This window comes from Euleptes europaea, chromosome 18 (genome assembly GCF_029931775.1).
Source record: "Euleptes europaea isolate rEulEur1 chromosome 18, rEulEur1.hap1, whole genome shotgun sequence".
In the NCBI taxonomy this organism is placed as follows: Eukaryota; Metazoa; Chordata; class Lepidosauria; order Squamata; family Sphaerodactylidae; genus Euleptes; species Euleptes europaea.
The window spans coordinates 25,493,672-25,513,320 of NC_079329.1; the positions used below are offsets into that span (position 1 = coordinate 25,493,672).

Sequence of the window (19,649 nt, forward strand, 5' to 3'; positions counted from 1 at the left end):
AAAGGCGACGCTATTGAATGATTGCTTTTGTCGACCAACAGAGATAGGGCTTTTTATTGATGTCCCTTTTTTGTTTTGTTTTTAAAAATTGAAAATATTGGCTGAAGCCCCTCCACCGGAGCGAGCAGAGGCGCGCCCAGGAGCACCAGGCCAGAAATCTGGTCCGGGCGACAGCTGGGATCTGATTTCCCCGTCCTCCTCCTCCTCGGAGCGCAGCTATTCATGTCAGGAGGCTTTTCAGGGGCCAAGATGGATTCCTAGGCCGACGTGTATTATTCTGTGCGCCTTTCTAACCTTTCAGGTCAGCCTCCCGACGACACCGGGGAAGGCCTCCTCCTCCTCCCCCCCACGCGGCCGCGGGGGTGCCAATGTCCGTCCAGGAAGGGGCCACCACCAGCCAGACGCCCGGGGAGCCCCAGCCATGCAGAAGGCCACCTATTACGACACCTCCACGCTCTTCGGGGGCTACTCCTACCAAGGTGCCAACGGCTTCGGCTACGAGGCCCCCCCACCGCCGCCCTCCTTCCAGCCTGCCGCCGCCGCCCACGTGGAGAGCGACTACCAGAGGCCAGCCTGCACCCTCCAGGCCCTGGGCAGCGCCGCCCCCCTGGCCAAGGCAAAGGACCTGAACGGCAGCTGCCTGCGCCCCAGCCTGCCCCCGGAGCACCACCCGCCCCCCACCGTCTCGCCGCCCCCCAACCCCATCGCCACCACCGGCGGGGGCAGCGGGGGCAACGGCAATAGCCACAGCCAGCCCGGCGGGGGAAAAAAAGCCAGCCTGGCCTCGAGTAACGCGGCCCTGGCCAAGCAGATTTTCCCCTGGATGAAAGAGTCGAGGCAAAACTCCAAGCAGAAAAACAGCTCCCCCAGCACAGGTATCAGAGGCTTTTGGCATACTCCCCTCCCCAGGCCACATGGACACGTCTCCCATCTGCTGCCCCCCAGCTGGGCTAGACAGAGAAGAGGAGGAGCCAGGGGTTCGAACCTTCTTGCTGGGAGGGAGTGGGGAGGATCTGGAAAGGACGGCTGATCGGTAGGCTCCATCCACAAGTTCTCCTGGGGAAGAACCATGGCATGAAATGGGGCGACTCCACTTCGGTGGGGACTGTGCAGGGGACCCCTGGACTGGGGCTGCATTTAGAACGGCCAGCCGCCAGAAAGGGCAGGCTTCCTGCCCAGAGAGCTTCCTACGCTAGCCTAGACTGGCACATGAGGGCAGGGACCCAGTTAGGGGAATAGGGGAGGAGCCAGGAAAGGGCTCTGAGGCTCAGTGATGGTTGGCTGAGGCTCAGTGAGGGTAAGTGATGGCTCATGGGGAAAGGGTCTGCTAAAGAAGGTGGGAACTGAGGAGGCACTGGAAGGAGGTTGATGTGGGGGGGGGGGGAGAGGAAGCTGTCACAGGCATAAGGGGCAGGATACCAGTCCACCCTGTGAGCAAAAGAAAGCTTTGGTTCTGGGTTTTATGGGTTTACGTGGTGAGGGAAAATAAAGGGTTAGAAGGAGTCCTTTTATGTTCCCCTTCTTTCTGTTCCGAATCTCAGAAAATCTGTTGGTCCTTCATGCTTTCAAAGGAAACCACAAATTTGGGGATGATTATTAATCAAACTACTGCTGAATTTTAAAGACAGTCCCTTCTACAAGGCTAAAGAGAGAGAAAACAAACAAACTCCATACCAGCTTTGCCCCCATGGGCATTGATTATTGGGTGGGCGTTTAAAGCATCTTTTCTGCCAGAAAAAATGGGATTGTGGGGTTGCCAGCTGGTGAATTTAGACCTGGGTCTAGACATCCTGCAGAATGAGGTAGGAGAATTCCAAGTTGGTAGAAAGAGCTATGCCTCCTCTCAGCCTTTATAACATTCCATCCTGTTTTGGGGGGGGAATCCCTGGAAATGTAAAAAGCAAACATAAAAAGTTTCTGGTTCAACCTACTCAATTGCTAGTTTTCTACCTGCAGGGAAGGCTGGCTTTTTTAATGTAGCAGAGGATTCAAATATGTGACTTCCCCACCCTTAGTCTGAATTTTAAGAGCCAGTGCAGGGCAGTGGTTAGAGTGCCGGACTAGCATCCGGGAGACCCAGGTTCACATCTCTTCTCTGGCTAGAACTTTGGGCCAGTCGCTTACTCTCAGCCTAACCTACCTCACACACTTGTTTTGAGGATAAAATGAGGGAGGGGGAAAATCCTGAACTACTCAGGCAAAGAGATGAGTTAAAAATGCACTTGTTAGGGTTGCCAACTGGCCTGTAGAAAAATGTCCTGTCCCTTTAACATGGGTTTCATGGCTTGTTGTGTACCAGTTGATGTTATTTACCTCCATCTCTTGAAAACCTTCAGTGGCAGGTATGTAAACATGAAGCCTCTATTAAGGTGACAGGACATTTTTCTCCAGGCCAGCTGACAACCCTAAAATGGGCACAAACCTTTTAACCATTTCATTCACACCTCATTCTACTGCATATGTAGACAGGACCTCGATTGCCAACAGGCCTGGAGAAAAAAGGCCTGTCCCTTTAATGGAAGTTTGGTGTATGGAAATAGGTAGCTGAAGCTTTTCATGGCATAGAGGTAAATAATATTCCATTAAGCTTCCATTAAAGGGACAGGACATGTTTTCTCCAGGGAGAATCATAGTTTAGGGACAGTCTGGCCCTATCTGCCTCACCATAAATTAAAATATCCTGCTTATTTTTTCTTCACTCTGAATTGTGCTGTACTCTGTTTACAGTATATGCCAACGTTTAGTTGCTCACTTATATAGGCAGAAACCAGCTATTTTGTTACATCATATCCACCTGTTGTACCAAGCAAAGTGGCTTTATAGCAAACATGTTTGTCCTTACATTAAAAAGATTGACATGTTTGACATAGATAGAGCAATCCCAAGCAGGTTGACTCAGGTCTATTCAGTGACAATGTACTCAGAGGAAAGCATTCTTAGGGTTACACTTATCAGAACTGCAGAATTATACAATATAGCGGGTTAAGGGAAGAAGCCTAAGCAGGCCTACTCAGAAGGTCCCATGTTATTCAATGGAGCTTACTCCTGAGGATGTGTCCTTTTATGCACGTTTATGATAGAATCCCAAGCACTTCAGAATGCACAAGTTTCCAGTGAAGCTTAGAGCTGTGCTGAGGATTTAGCTCTTATTTGGGAATAAGTTCTTTTTGGAGTCAAAAGGGTTTGCTTCCTTGTGACAGACTATCACTGTGACCAGTTAATTTCCTATAGAAAGTGATTCCGCTGTAGAAAAAGGCAAGTGCCTATATTATGCCATTTGGGCATACTTTTTAACTTAATAATTGCAATTAAATATGCATACAATACACAGAACCAGATTACTGTCTGAACAAAAGCTCGCAGTTAATGAATGTTATTGAATCATAATTGGAGGCTTGTGTTTCTTTTTTAAAAGCTGGACATTGGGAGCTAGCCTAGCAGGTCTCCTCAGAAGTAAGCCCCATGTAATTCAGTGGTGCTTAGTTACGTTCAGAAATGTGTCCGTAGGACTGCAGCCTAGATTGCATTTTGACATATGTGTACCTTTGGAAAATCCCCAATACCTGTTTTATTCCTGTGTAAACCTTGCATGTATATCTATATATCTTGAGGGAGGGGAGAAGAAATATGTTCAAGAGATAGGCAGATACCAAATAGTCTAAAACCACTTTGCCTAGTTCAAGATGCCTGTGATAAACAGAATAACTCAAAACCTGTGGATCCGGTTACAGTCTGGAATGTTATGTCATTGTCTACCCACCTGGAAGTAAACCAGGTAACTGGATTCCCAAGCAGACACCCTTAGAATCACAGTCTGTGATAAAAAATAAAACTATGGGCACTTTCACTCATGCCAAATAATGCCCTTTCAATCCACTTTCAATGCACTTTGAAGATGGACTTTACTGTGTGAACTGGCAAAATCCACTTGCAAACGATTGTTAAAGTGTACTGAAAATGGATTGAAAGTGCATTTTTTTGCATTTTTTGGTATTTTAGAAGCATTATTGGAAATATAGTGCACTGGAAATGATTCAGACATGCATGTGTGTCACTTGATAATCTGTGTAATTCCATTACTTGTTGCTGCTGAGCGTGCAAAATCCCTCCCTCCATTGGCAAGTGTTAAATCCTCCACAGGCCTGAGGTGTTCTGAAGGCCCTGTGTGTAGAGTTTAATCCATGATCATGTTTCACACATAAAAACCTCTGCTTGATGCAAAGCAATGGACGTAGGTCACCTAAAGGGTTGCTGAATGATGTAAGCCCAAGGAAATGTCATAAGCATCACCCTACATCAGCTATCAAACTTCCCACTGATGTAGAGTATTTGTGCATTGAAGGCCTTTGCATTCTTTAACCTGTCAACAGCCCTTATCCACTGCAAACATTTTATAGCAATCCAATGTGCGCAATTATTAAATATGTGAAGTTCCATCACATGTGTATATGTATTATCTTATATGTGTACATGCAGAGGTAGATTTATATCCTGTTTGTCTTCCATGGCATGTATACCAGGGGGCATACATCAATTTCCCAGCCAATTTCCATCCCAATCACTGGCAATTGTAGATCTGCTTAGTTTTACATGCCCTTAGATCATATCTATCTAAAGTTTTGATCTTGTGCCTCAGTTTCTCCAAGGTTAGGCAGGATTTACATGTACCCAGGAATTTAGAGTCTTGAGATGGACAAATGACTTAACCAATTTCAGAATGCAGGTGAGGGATCACTTTTTTGGAATACTCTCCTACATAGAAATTTTCATGTAAGTAGAGAACAAGCAGAGCAGGGCTAGAACCTTGGTCCATGATTTGGGAGAAGTTTTCTTCTTGCAGAATCTCCACCCCCCCATGGGAAGACGTTAAGAGGGGTCCCATAGACATTTGCAGTCTGAAGTGGTAGATCCCCTTATTTATTGCCTCAATACTCTATCTTCTCATTCTGCTGGATGTGTAGACTTATCCTAGATCCAACTGTTTCTAAGTTAAATAAGCATTGGGTTAGATCTAGTCAGTTTCTCCCCCAATCTAACCCAATTATTCTCTTTGCTGCAGGCCCCATTCCACATGGCTTTTGTTCATGAAGTTCCCATCATTACCAACATAGCCCTTTTTCTGGTCAACTGGGACCTCCTTCTTCCTCTGTTTTTCCCCATGAGAAAAGTTGGTTGGATCCAACTCATATCCCCAACCCTTATTCAACTGCAAAAACTCCCTCTGATGTTAAGACATAATGTTTATGTCCACTCTCCCCTTCCCAAAAGCTTTTATCTTAATGTCAGTTGCGTAGAAGATAGATGTCGATAGTGATGAGGAAATGGCCCTCTGCACATGTTCAGAGGCACTTTATTATTCTTTTCATATCAGAAAGAGGTTCCAGGGCCTGAACTGTTGAGGCTCCTGTTACATCATACAGATCACTGAACTGACTTTTGATACAGTGCAATCTTAACCAGAGTTACACATTTCTAGGCCTATGGTCTTCAAAGGACTGAGGAGGGTGTAACTGTGTTTAGGATTGCACTGTGTATAATTCAGCAGGAAGCTACATGAAATTTTGCACAGGAGGATTTCTTGCTGGATTGTGCATATTCACGCCAGTAATTCTTTGGCGAGTATCTGTTTAAAACCTTCTTGTTACACTCCTATTTGTGTGCGATTCTGCGTGCACATTTAAATCCTCCAGGACAACCCAACACAAGGATACAAATGCAGCAAGCCTGTCTACGCAAGGGCCTGATTAATTTCGCTTTCCAAACACTGCCCACTTGCCAGACGTAATTTCCTTTGAAAGGGTCTGCTTCAAAATAATCGACTCCCAAATAAATAGCCCTGGATTCCTTTTCTGCATGACATGATCAAATTTTCATAAAGCGAGGGGGCAGCTTTGGAGAACAGAACTCTTAATAAATGACATGATTATGGAGTGGGGACTGGAGGAGAAGGAGGGGAGCTGAAGGCTTCTCGCCTGTTTGAGGATTTATTAAGAGGCCTGTGCATTCAATTTTCTGCATGTAAGTAATTATCTTTGATTTCATTTCCCGACCTTCTTTTCAGAAAGCTGCAGCGGTGAGAAAAGCCCTCCAGGCTCCTCGGCTTCCAAGAGGGCCCGCACCGCTTATACGAGCGCCCAGCTGGTCGAGTTGGAGAAGGAATTCCATTTCAACCGCTACCTTTGCCGACCCCGCCGGGTGGAAATGGCCAACCTGTTGAATCTCAGCGAAAGGCAGATCAAGATCTGGTTCCAGAACCGGAGGATGAAATACAAAAAGGATCAGAAGTTGAAAGGGCTGGGGTCTTCCTCAGGGGGGCCTTCCCCCACCGGAAGCCCTCCCCAGCCCATGCAGTCCTCTGCCGGCTTCATGAACGCTCTGCACCCCATGACTTCAAACTATGACGCCCCGTCTCCGCCCTCCTTCAACAAACCCCACCAGAATGCCTACGCCATGCCCACCGCCTACCAAAATCCCATCAAAAGTTGCCCCACCCAACAGAAGTATGCCAACACGGCGCCCGAGTACGATCCGCACGTCTTACAGGGTAACGGGGGTGGCGGCTACGGCCCCCCCAATATGCAAGGCAGTCCAGTGTACGTTGGCGGCAACTATGTGGATTCTATGCCTGCTTCTGCTCCCTCTCTGTACGGGCTGAACCCCCTCCAGCACCACCAGCCACCCAGCATGGAATACAACGGGGCTCCTCAGATGGGCACCGGCCAGCACCACGGAACTTGCGAGTCTCACCCCACCTACACAGACCTTTCCACCCACCATGCTTCTACTCAGGGCAGAATCCAAGAGGCGCCCAAACTGACCCATCTGTGATGAGGGATGGGACAGACTGGGGAGGGGGAGGGAGTTAATGGAGAACTGGAACACTGGGGGCGGGCGTTGGTTTGTTGGGTGGGTGGGTTGGTTGGTGGTGTAGGGGGAGTGTCGGTGGGCTCGTTCAAAAACATTTGTGTTGAAACCTTTTTTTAAGTGGGGAAATGGTTGCCATCTGGGCCACTTGTCATTGCTTCTTGCCACTTTATAGGAAACAGGGGTCTATTCAGGGCTGGCTTTCACCAGTGATTTTGGAAATGGGAGTCCTAAGCCTCCTTGGAAGTCACATGATTTTACTCAGAAGCCCTTCCACCAATCCCCATTCTTAGGTCTGTGGGAGAGGCTTGTGATCTGCAGTGGGGGGGGGCAATGCTCGTGCATGCTCAAGGCGTGGTGTTCTTTGAGTTCCAAAACGAAGTCTTTTCTTTAAAAGGGGGGGGAGGTTCAACAACTGGGTGTAAGAGGCCCCAACCCCCATTAAAAGAAGTCATCACTTAAAATGAAGGTGTGGACTCAGTCTCCATCCCTTTCACTTGGTCACATTGAGATCTTACTGCCTGACAAGGCCACCTAAGCAGAATCACACCCTTCTAAGCCAGTTTAAGTCAATAGGCACAGAAGGGCATAACTCAGATTAAGATAGCTATGAAAGTGGAAGTTCTATATATGCCCCACCCCCTCCTGTATAATCCTCAGTACTATGTAGAATCATAGTGGAAGGGACCACCAGGGTCATCTAGTCCAACCTCCTGCACAATGCACAATGTAGTCTGAACTTGTCATAGAATGAGGCGGTTAATGGTGGTGGCCACATTCTGGATTGCAGACCATTTCAAAGTGAAGGCTGGGTCTTATTTCTGAATGCTTCCCCCTCCCCTCCCCCTCCTCCCCAAAAGTAATCTCTGCAGGCAGTAAAACTAGTGCATCTTCCTGATCCGCTAGTTTTCTATCTGCAAAGGCATAAATCCTCCACTTTTAGTCTGAAGTGGCATAGCACACTGTCGGTTCATACTAACATCCCATTCTGTGGAGAGTGTACAAATTACTTGCAAGAAAACAAGCATTTCAAAAACTGACATTGGGGTAGGGTGGAGTAACCACTAAAATTAAGGAAGCTTACTTATGGAAGTAGAACTGTGACAAAGCTTTGACTACCATAACCCCCACAGACTAGCCCCAATGAGATTGTAATAGGCTGAATAAATAGGGCTTAAATCCTGCACTAGGTAGTCTCTGAATGCATTATGAAGATATAGATACCCCACCTTTCTCCAGACCCAAACCAGTCACATGCTCCCCTCCTGGAGAGCCAGCATGGTGTAGTGGTTAAGAGCGGTGGTTTGGAGTGGTGGACTCTAATCTGGTGAACCGGGTTGGTTTCCCCTTTCCTATGCATGAAGCCAGCTGGGTGGCCTTGGGTTAGTCACAGCTCTCTTAGCGCTCTCTCAGCCTCACCTACCTCACAGGGTGTCTGTTGTGGGGAGGGGAAGGGAAAGTGATAGTAAGTCAGTTTGATTCTTCCTTAAGTAGTAGAGAAAGTTGGCATATAAAAACCAACTTCTTCTTCTTCTTTCTCCTGTTGGGTTAAGAGGCAATTATTGGCCCACTGTCACCCAGTCAGTTTCCACTGCAGAATGGGGATTTGAACCTGACTCTTCCAGATGCCAAGCCTTGACTCTAACCATTACACCAGATGCCAAGCCTTGACTCTAGCCTTCAACATCCTTCTACCATTCTTTTGTGGCTATAACCTGGATAGCAAAACCAATGGTCATGAGCGGGTAGAAATGTTGAACGTTGTTAGCAGTGATTATTCAGTATTACCGGAACGTGGTCCTGAGCATGAGCCCTACATACACTATAAAGCAGCAGAATAGCTCTCGTGTACGTATGAGCCTCCATGTTTCTTTCATTTTAACAAGAATACCAATCAGCTGATTCATTGATTGATTGATAAATCGGTTTAGATGGCTTGAGTTTATACCAGGAAGCTCTGGATTCACATTCTTGGCAATGGGGCCCATTGACAAGGTTAATGGGCATAGTCCCACAGGAAATATGCTTGTGTAATTTCAGATCAGTGGGGTTTGTACTGGAGAACTTGCCCAGTGGCTCTTTCTTCTATGGAACACCCCAAAGTCAAATACCCTTATGTGTGTAAAGTGCTATCAAGTGGCATCTGACTTATGGCAACCTCAGCAAGGAGCTTTCAAGGCAAGTGAGAAGCTGAGGGGGTTTGACATTGCCTTCCTCTGCAGAGTCTTACTTGGTGGACTCCCACCCAAGGACCGACCCTGCTTAGCTTTTGAGATCTGACGGATCTGGCTCTACCATGCTACCTTACCTCCAAATACCCTTAACTGGAATTAAATCCCATTTCCATGTTGGCTGCCAAATTAAATTGTTTAAAATTGTAAACTATGGCTGCAATTCTAAGAACACTTTCCTGGGAGTAGGCCCCCATTGACTAAAATGAGTCTGTCTTCTGAATAGACCTGCTTAGGCTTCTTCAATATGTTATTGGAGAGAAGCAGACACATAGACCGCAGCCACAATTAAGGCTGGGTGTAGGGCTGCCAATTTCCAGGTAGTAGCTGGAGATCTCCTGCTGTTACAACTGATCTCCAGCCAATAGAGATCAGTTCACCTGGAGAAAATGGCCGCTTTGGCAATTGTACTCTATAGCATTGAAGTCCCTCCCCTCCCAAACCCTGCCCTCCTCAGTCTCTGCCCCAAAAACCTCCTACTGGTGGCAAAGAGGGACCTGGCAACCCTAGCTGGGTGGCTTAGAACAACAAAGAGGTGCTTTCTCAAGCCCTTGGAAATGCTCCCCTCCTTTTTGGAATTTATTAAATTAGTATTAATTCTGGGAGCCGATTAATGGATTCCAAGTTTCTATTTCATATTTATCTTTCCCCTGAGGTTTCAACACAACGTTTTTGAATGTAGAAAAGGGAGCTGTTTTTTTTTTTTTTTTGGTAAAGGAATAATCCAATCGAAATAGATAATTTTTTTTTTGAAAGGAAAGAAATCTTACAACGTGCACAAGGTTGTGGATCTGGGTCTTGAATATATGGCCTATTCTTAAAGCTATGGCCCTTCTGCCAAGTTTAAGTCACAAATGTAACAATACACAAAAGGATATCCAAGAGGGTGAGTAGAAAACTGCCTTCAAGAAGTCTTCTACTCCCACCTTCTCATCACCATCCACACAATCTGTTGATCTTTCCCTTCTAAACTGGTAGTGAACCATTATCTCCTTTCCTTTTTACAATCTGAAAATGTCTGCCCTAGCCAACACTCAGAGCTCCATTTCTTCTCTCCATCCCAGTATCCACCAGAAGCTTTCAGGAACTGGGGGGTGGAAGGGGAGGTAAATGGGGTGCCCTTTTGCAAAAGAAATGTCTAAAGTGAGACTGGAGTTATTTTTTTAAACAAATAAGGAACAAGGGTCCAAACTTGGAAAGGAAGGAAGAAAATTTTACAGGTGTACTCATTTTGAGCTCTCCTTCCTGAGGAAGCAGCTGCCTCCCTTTCTTTAGGGCTCATGAAAGGTGGGGAAGACTCCCACACCTAAAGGCGTCTTATGTCTGTTTGTGTCTCCTCTTTTCTTGAACGTGAAAACAGGGTATATTTGAACAGAAACTGGTATGTCGCCAAATGAAAGCGGAAGTAAACTGTCCTTTGGGGAGGGCAGGGTGAGTGTTGACTGACGCTTCTCATTCGGTCCGGCATATTTCTTGCACTTAGAGTTTACATTTAAATGGGTAGATATACCAACTTTTGAAGGGCACCCATTGGAGACGACATTCAATGGGGCGTGTGTGCGTGCGTGTGTTCTGGTGAACATTCATATATATAAATATAAATATATATATTATATATTTATTTGTTATAGCCAGTTTTAAACTATTTTTTCTTTGTTGGTTTTGTATTATTTATCCCCAACATTATGTATTTATAAGAAAAAATGTACTTTTTTTAGTATTTACTTGTTATAAAAGAACATGGTGTTTCCCCCCTGTCCATTGTACAACCTGCCTTTCTCTCTCTCTTTCTCTCCCTCTTCCTTTTTTATTTTATTTTCTTTCTTTCTTTTTTAGTTATTGTAATTTAGGGAAAGAAACCTGTAGTTATCTTCGTACTTAAAAATAACGTGTTTAGTTCTATTGGAGGCATGAAAGCAGAGCCAGACTGTAATTGTATAGACCTGAGTTAGAAGAACTAGCTAACCCTCCCTCTTCCTTTTTCTCCACCACTTCTCCTTCCGCCCTTCTTTTTCGAAACATTTTCCCCCTTTTGTTCTTTACAGTAGATAACTTTATTTCTTTGCTTAAGGGTTGTCTGTTGAACAATTCTCGAATAAAATTTCTGTTCTTAATTTGCTGGTGTCCCATTGGTGAGATTTGAAAGCAGCCATTAAAAAGAAGAGGCTGGCTGTGCGGCCATAAATCGGAGCTACATTAAAAAAAAAAAACCAAAACCCAACATTTCTAAATTTTTCAGACATTAACGAGAAAGACATTTGTCTGTTCCCCCCTCTCCCTTAGGATAGGCGCTTTTATTTATTTTACAGCTTATAAAATTTTCCTAGCTGATGGTGTTTACTTAAAAAGTTAATCGCTGGGGGCTTCCTTTCTCCTCTTGCCCCCCTCCCCTTCCACTTTGAAAATCTTGTTCTAAACAGTCTCACGCCAATTAAAATTACCCATCATCTTCTGTGGATACAAAGAAGGGGGGGTCACGTGTCGTCCAGGCTAGACAGCCATTGGGCCTGAAATGAAAACAAAGGAAAATGATTAATCATAACAAAAGGCGCACGGGGCTTTCTGGCTGAAATTAAAGGGAGGGGGGGACCTGTCGTGAAATTAAATCACTAAATAAAACCAGAAAGGAATGGGAGGCAGATGCTGCTGCCGTCTTAAAGGAGGGGAGGGGGGACGAGGGGGAGGGGAAATGTGTGAACGCCAAAAGACATAAGATAACTGCCCGGCTAATGTGCATTTTATGCTCTTAAGCCTTTTAAAAGAGGGGGGGGCGCTTCTTTTTTACAAGCGGCGCGTTTCCATAAAACTTTTATGATGTTAGAGAGCCCAATGCAAACGGCCTGTCAAATTAGCACGTCACGTTTATATATCTGTTGCAACAGCGAAAGGCAGAACGCAGGCTTGGTGGAGCTGAGATCTGGGGGTGGGGGGCAGGATTGGGTGTCTCTGCCTAGGCTTTTTGGCGACCACCACTACCTGCAACCTTGTGCTACACACTGTAAACATCGAGGTGATGTTTCTCCTCCTCTCTCTCTCTCCCCCCCATTTAATGGGACTTTATCGTTTGCTTATGAACGCTTCCTCTTCTAAAGGAGGGAGCGGGGAACAGATTGATTTCCCCTATAGAATTGGGAAGGGGTTCTGTTGCAAGAGGGGCTGGAATGGCTTTCTTGCTTGGATATGGTGGTCTCTGTTAATTCCGGATTTTCCGCACAGATCTGCCCCTCTACCTTTCTGTCTATCAACGTGTCTCTTACACTGAGAAACAAAACTGCAAAATACCTGCAAAAAAACCCTGCAAAAAATTACCAGAAAACTTTCTAGTAATTACCATCTATGGTCCTTCTGTGGTTCATCCTCAGTGGTCAGTATGCATGTAATGGTTGGATCTTGCTAACCCTTTAAAGGCCATTTCGGTTCTCTCCCATAGGACAGCCCCCTTCTTCCATGGCTTTTTTACATGCTGGTCCCACAACGTTCAGCACAGCCTTTTTGGGTGGTCCAAGAAGATACCGCCTTACTTTTTCACCACCAGCAAACCCAATCAGTCCCTAAGAAATGGAATATTGTAGCTCATTCCCTGGGACCAGTTTTGCCCACTATGAGAGATAATCACAAACCATTGACACATAGTACTATCTGCACTGACTGGCGGCAGCATCCCAAGTGATCAGAGAAAGCCTTTCTCAGTCTTGCTTCCCTAAAATCCCCTTTGCCCACAATGCCAGGGATTGAACCTAGGATCTTATGTTCTCTGGCCCCTCTGCAGTCCTAGTCAAAGGCCTGATTCAAGTGTTGCTATGGCAGTGTGGGAGCCTCTTCAACGATCTTAGCAGTGATGCCTGTAAAGATGAATCATTTGGGGAGGGGCTGTGGCTCAGTGGAAGAGCATCTGCTTGGCATGCAGAAGGCCCCAGGTTCATCCCTGGCATCTTCATTTAAAGAGTCTAGGAAAATAGGTGATGTGAAACACCTCTGTCTGAGGGCCGCTAAAGATCTGAGCAGACAATACTGACTTTGATGGACCAAGGGTCTGATTCAGTATAAGGCAGCTTCATGTGTTCATGTGATAAACGTGGAACAGATGCCAGTTCCTGGAAGCCAGAAATACTGATGTGGGAAGGATTTCACTCAGCCCACATGGTTCATGTTTACAAGACAGCCAAAACAGGTATTATGGAGGCTGTGAGAAAATGCCCATCCCTGTAAACATTCAACACATGCCCCACCATGCATTGACCTCATTTGCATACAGAATCGGCTCACCGTTCATGGGTAGGAATAGCATTCCCACAACAAACCAACCTAAGCCATTCTTTGATAGTGGGTTAGCTGTACTTGTGAATGGGCCAGATCTAATAGGGCACAGGTGGAATAATTTCAAGAGGGAGCCTTTCAGCAGTGGCTACTTGAAGGCACTTTACACACACACTATCTCATGTGTGACGCTGAGGCATCTCCTGTCCTTGCTGGGGTTGCATCCCTCCCTAAAGGAGCAGGTCTGTAGTGTGGGGCTGCTGCTGGAACTGGGATCTCCTGTTGGATAAGCCAGTGTTGGCGGTGGCCAGGGGTGCCTTTCACCAGCTTTGGCTGGTGAGTCAGCTGTGGCCTTTCCTATTGTGGTAAGATTAGACTACTGCAATTTGCTCTACTTTGGACTGCCCTAGAAGAACCTTGAACCAAGAGGAAAGGTGGGGTATAAATAAAAAAAATGCTCAGTAGCTACAATTAGTACCGAATACTTCAGCCAGTATGCTGACTGGCGTGGATCATAGGGACTATATCACACCAGTCTTGTTCCATCTACTGTTGGCTCCCAATTTGCTTCCAGACCCAATTCAAGGTGGGGGTGTTGACCTTTACACCCCTATAGGCTTGAGGCCACCATAGCTTAGGGACTGCCTACTCTCACATGAACCTACCCAACCACTATGGTCACATGAACACATGAAGCTGCCTTCTACTGAATCAGACCCTTGGTCCATCAAAGTCAGTATTGTCTACTCAGACCAGCAGCAGCTCCCCAGGGTCTCAGGAAGAGGTCTTTCACATCACCTACTTGCCAAGTCCCTTTAACTGGAGATGCCAGGGATTGAACCTGGGACCTTCTACATGCCAAGCAGATGCTCTACCACTGAACCACAGCCCCTCCAATTATATGGTCATAATCGGAGGCCCTGCTTGGGTGCCACCACCATCTGAGGTTAGACGGGTGACAACTAAAGAACAAACTTTCTTAGCTGTAGCACAGAAACTAATGATTTCTCTACCCAGGGAGATTTGTTTGTCTCTCTATCACTGTCTTCCACCAGCGGGTGAAGATTTTTCTTTTTTGTTTGGTATTCTCTCAGCGACCCTCACTGGTTTTCCTTCCTGTTTATGTGTCTATGTGTTTGTAGATTGCTGGATATATATAAATATGTGTGCATTATAAAATTCGTTTTAAAATTCTGCTGCCCTGAGGACCCTGAACCAGGTAGAAAGATGGCACAAAAATGTTTCAATTAAACAAATCTCAGAGATCACAGATGAAACTAGATCCATCCCACAAACATAACATGAGTCTGGCCATAGTTGTCTTAGCAATCTATAGCTGTGGGTCTTTGCAGGACAACAGTGAAATAATTGTTCCTGGACTGAATCTTCTAAAAAAAGAACACCATGGGTGTGGGTGGATCCAGCCATCTTTTCCACTTAAGCTCACCCAATTCCTTTCCATATTAAAAACCTTATCTCACATGGCTTTTGACCATGCAGGTCCCATGATTCTCAGCATAACCTTTTTGGGTGGTCAAAGAAGAAGTCTCCTTACTTTTTTCACTAGTATAAAAGATGGTTAGATCCAAACCTGGGTATTGTTTTGCATCCACTGTCAGAAGTGTCTATTTTTTATTTTTGTAATGTGGCACCTGCAAATTGCATTCTGACCACAAAATGCCGTCACTTAACTACCAAACAGAATAATCCGCTTTAATGGGACTACTCTAGAGGAAAAGGGATCGTGGATCATCACAATGTATATACAATTAATATCCCTTTAAAAAAAAGTTTGTCCTTGCAACTATTGTTGATGTTATCCACCTAACTCTTTTTAATTAATATGGAAGGCAAAAATAGATTATTTCCACAGACAGGCATAAACTGCAGGCCAGAGGGCTTGGCAAGAAAAATCATTTTAATTCTGCTTTCTATTTGATTTTTGTTGTTTTGTCAGTATATTAAGTTCCACTAATAATTATAGCCCTCATGTAATAATAAATAACAGCTGGGGGGGGGGGGACCTGAAACACCCTTCCTCCTTTGTCCATGAGTGTAGCTGGGTTATGCTCATCCATGCAAAGTATAATTTAATATTCTGTGGTGCTATAATTTAAAAGCACAAGAGCGTGGAAACATTGATTGGGATCTGATCAAATAACAATAGTGAAGAAGGGAAGGCCCCCTCAAACCCCCCACCCCCTGGACATCATTTTCCTGAATATGATTTTATGGACGATATAATTGAGCTAAGATCGTGGTCGCTGTGTAGGTCAGATATGCAAGGGTCTCCTGAAACGGTTTTAGAAGACATGAATGTATTGTTATCCAAATGGTCCACTCCACTGCCTTGCACACCATTGGCATAAATAAACTGTTACACAGTCGTCTGAGTCATGGGGTTCTTACAAACCTGCTCAGCAAGTTCTACGAGAAACCAACCATGAGCTTAGGATCGGAGGTAAGTCTGAGAGTGTTTGTCTGAAAACATGTTCTCACATGTGACATTCCAGATAAGAAAAGCCCCTTCGGTTCTTTATTTTGTTTCGAGCCTTTTCTGTTAGCTGTATCGAGTAGGCAAACTTTGTACGGTTTGTGTTTTTCATACTTCCAAATGGTCTTTTACATTTGCAGCAGATCACAGGGTTCAAAGAGGCCTCTCTTTCAGAGAAGGCTTACAAAAGTTCACATTTCAGCAACCGTATCAACAGCCGGAGAGATCCTCTCCCCTCCTACACACACACACACACACACAGCTACATTCTTTCCAACAATTTATGCCAGTGGAAATCTGGGTTCCATTGAAAATGTACGCATCATTATCCATGGTGAATCTTGATTGGCTGTTCATTTCTTAAGCTAGACATGTTAACTGAAGTTAGGAGGGGGAAACAGTACTGGGGCTGAATATTTTAGTTTTCTCCCTTCTGTACCCTCATCCCCCCCTCAAAAAAATACAGCCAGTCATTCCAAAATCTGTCACACTTCAGTGAATCTGCTATACTTGCCTGCATTTCCCATTCTTGCAACATCTACTTCCTCATGATATTTCAGTTCCCCCCCCAGTCAAGCCATTTGTATCCTTGCAATAATTTCACTTCTTCACATAAACCTTCATGAGAAACTCTTCCACATAAAGCCATTTTCATTTTTGCTGTAAAATTCATGTGTATAACCTGTGTCAAACTCTCTGTTATACTTTGGATCATTTCAATGTTGCACGTAACCATCTTTATACTCTTGATATGAGCCTGCATGTGTGTAGTCTTAAGTCATTTTATACAGCTTTATGGCTACAAAGTCCATTATGCAGTGTCACTGTAGATGAAATATGAATGGACAACAATTTCTAGGGCCTTTAACTGCAACAAGCAAATAGCAACATGGTCTGTGTGTGGACAATGCAGATGAAGCCAACTGCAATTATGTCAGGCAGCTAGATTTCTTGCAGAAATTTCCTAATTTTTGGTCTGCAAAAAATGGAGCTGAAAAAATTGGGAATGCCACCTATAGATTCTATGCAAGCCTGACCTAAGTACTAGAAGTCAATGATCTTTTAAACAACATGTCCAATTCCTTCCCCAATGGCCAATATTTTTCAGTATAACCCAATATAAACTGACAGAGCACTTTCTTTCCTTCTTTGCTTTTAGGTCTAGAAATCCTTTGAAGGTAAGAGTAGACTATTTGTAAAGTTGGTTCGGACATACACTTGTGTGCCACTGTCACCAATCAGACTATTACTGTGGTACTACTGACTCTTATCTTGGTGGCAGTCTTAGAGAGGTTGTACAAAGTTTGAATTGGGTCTATCCTACACACACTCCAATCTTTCAAATCATATCACAGTATGAACAACAGTGGGAGGATGGGCTTGGCTCTGTCGGCATCTGAATTCACAGTTGCTGGCAGAGCAATGAAAGGAAAAGAAGACACATCCAGCCTCGTATGTTGCTTTACATGTTCCATTGATTTGTTCCTATGACCCAGATGTTCCGAATCCTTCTTCAGAAACCAAACAAAATCAATGAAATTGAAAAAAACTTCAGTTTGGCTGGATTGTGACCTTGCATAGTTGCTTCCATTAGTTTGTGTTGCTAGTAGTTAGTGATGCAACTGGTAACAATCCTGTTGCTAATGGTAATACACTGATTAACATGGAAACATTAAACAAAGGGCGAGAGCTAGACCCCTTCCCCACTCAATCTCACCCAATGTTCCTCCCCCTCTCCATCCCGTATGGCTGTTGTTTATCCGGGTCCCAGGATCCCCCACATAGCCATTAAGGTTGTTCAAAGAATATTCCTTTGACAGAAAGGGGAAAGCTGGTGGAATACCACCCCTAGCTTTTTAACAACATATTTTGCTATAGTTTTGATGACTACACTTTCCTTATTGCAGCAGAGGACACCCGTCTTGAATTACTTGAAGCAACTTAATCATTTGTGGAAATATTTCTGTCTTGAGGACTATGTTTTCCTGGCCTCTTAGTCTTTGTGCCTTTTAACTCCATAACATACACACAGAAAGAGTAAGTATACACGTAAATCTTCATTTTATGATTTACTCCGTGCATCTGATGAAGTGTGCTGCACTTATAAAAGTTGCCACCATAGACCTGTTATTCTTTATGCTGTCACAAGGCTGTTTGTTCATTTTGGAAATATTTGTAGATTATTTGCCTAAGGGTTCTGGTCATGATCCTAACCGAAGCCCATTTTTGGATTCACATGCATAGATTTGGAAAGGGGTTTTGGTGTGTGTGTGTGCCACTTTTAAGATTCCTGTTGCTGCCAGATTTAGGGGTTTCTACTTAATGAGTATTTGAACTGACAAATGTTTCTAAGCTTTGCTGCAGGCCTCATCTACGTTTCTCAGCCTACTACCATGTAAGTTTGTGGAAGGTGTGGGTGGGCGGGAGAAATAAATGGTGCTTGACTAAACCAAGCCACCAAAGCACGTTGATAGAAATTCCTCTGGATTCCTTAATATATCAATTTTCCTTTTCCAGTCTCAAAAGTGTCTTCCTTTACACCTTTCCCGAACATTTTCTCACCAAATCAGTGAATAAATCTCCTCTAAGGAATTCTGATGAACAGCCAAATTCTTTACGATGTTAGTAAAGCCCAGGCTGTCAGAAGTCTTTGGTGAGAAAAGATTGATCGCTTCTCTCTCTTTTTCTCCCCCACGCTCGCTCTGCTCTCTCCTTCCCTAGGCTTCTGTGAGACTGCCAAAAAGAAACAAAATATGCCAGGAAATATTCTCTCTCTCTCTCTTTTTCTGTAAAACAACTAGACCCCTAAAGTTCAATTGATTAGGCCTGGGTGCATGTAGGGGAGTAGAGAAGGGAGAGGCAGAGGTATTACCCTAATTTATTTTTTTATACTTTTAAAGACAACCCTTTTCCTAATCTTTGTCAGGGGGAGGAGAGGTTCCCTCCCCCAGGTATCTTCCCGGCCTTCATTACTTTAAAAGTTTCAAACCAGTTGCAGAAGTCTTAGAACAGGACAGATTTTAACAACAACTTTTCAAACCGATTCATACTGACCTGAATTTTCCAGCTCTGCTAATTAAAAAAAAAACAACTTTTCAATCCAAGTTTTCTTTATGCAGGTTTCAGTGTCACTGGTTGCAAACGAAAAGTTTCCTAATTTCGCTTGGAAGATTCCGTCTTCATCCTTCGCGCCTGTCCTTTGTCCTTTGGGACAAGAGGCGTGGGCCCCTCTTTCCAAATTCCTTCCTGGATGGCAGTGAAGAAGGAGTTAAAAAGCCAAACAGGAACCCCAGCATCTCTTCAGTTCCCTCTCCTTATGCAAACCTTCTGTGGTATCTTCTTCTGGACTGAATGTTTGTAGTCAATGGAAACACCCTAACTCAGCGGTGTATTCCCAAGTCTAGGGATGTTGCTGCTGCTGTTGCCATATTATTATTATTATTATTATTATTACTACTACTACTACTATTATTATTATTATTATGGGGAAATACTTTCTGTTTCCTACCAGGCCGGTCCTGCCATTGGGCAAGGCAGGTCACGTGACCAGGATTGACTGCAATTTATCCCCGCTCGTCAGTTTAATAGAGCAAGGTCCCCATACGCCTGTATTATCAGCAATATAAGATTTTTTTTAATCAAAGAGGGGAGGGGGGAGGAGACTGCAAATAATATTAATACTAACGCTATATAAAATATTGGAAGGGCCTCCAAGATCCATCGCTTCTCCCCCCCCTCTCTTTTCCTTCCACCCACCCCTATTTCCCCCCTCTCCCCCCTCCCTTTTGCACTGGGCCCCTGGA

General features: G+C 44.6%; 1 protein-coding gene across 1 annotated transcript; it reads left to right on the forward strand.

The window, feature by feature from the left end:
• The first annotated feature begins 421 nt into the window (after positions 1 to 421).
• Positions 422 to 6,874, forward strand: HOXB3 (homeobox B3). The gene is made up of 2 exons (XM_056863954.1): positions 422 to 875; positions 6,062 to 6,874. Exons 1-2 carry the CDS (start codon positions 422 to 424, stop codon positions 6,826 to 6,828), a joined length of 1,221 nt encoding a protein of 406 aa, XP_056719932.1. The 3' UTR covers positions 6,829 to 6,874.
• Positions 6,875 to 19,649: the final 12,775 nt, after the last annotated feature.

Coding starts and splice junctions, on each gene's coding strand:
- HOXB3 (XM_056863954.1), top strand. CDS start 422: ATGCAGAAGGCCACCTATTACGACACCTCCACGCTCTTCGGGGGCTAC. Junction 876..6,061: donor AAACAGCTCCCCCAGCACAG/GTATCAGAGGCT, acceptor CCTTCTTTTCAG/AAAGCTGCAGCGGTGAGAAA.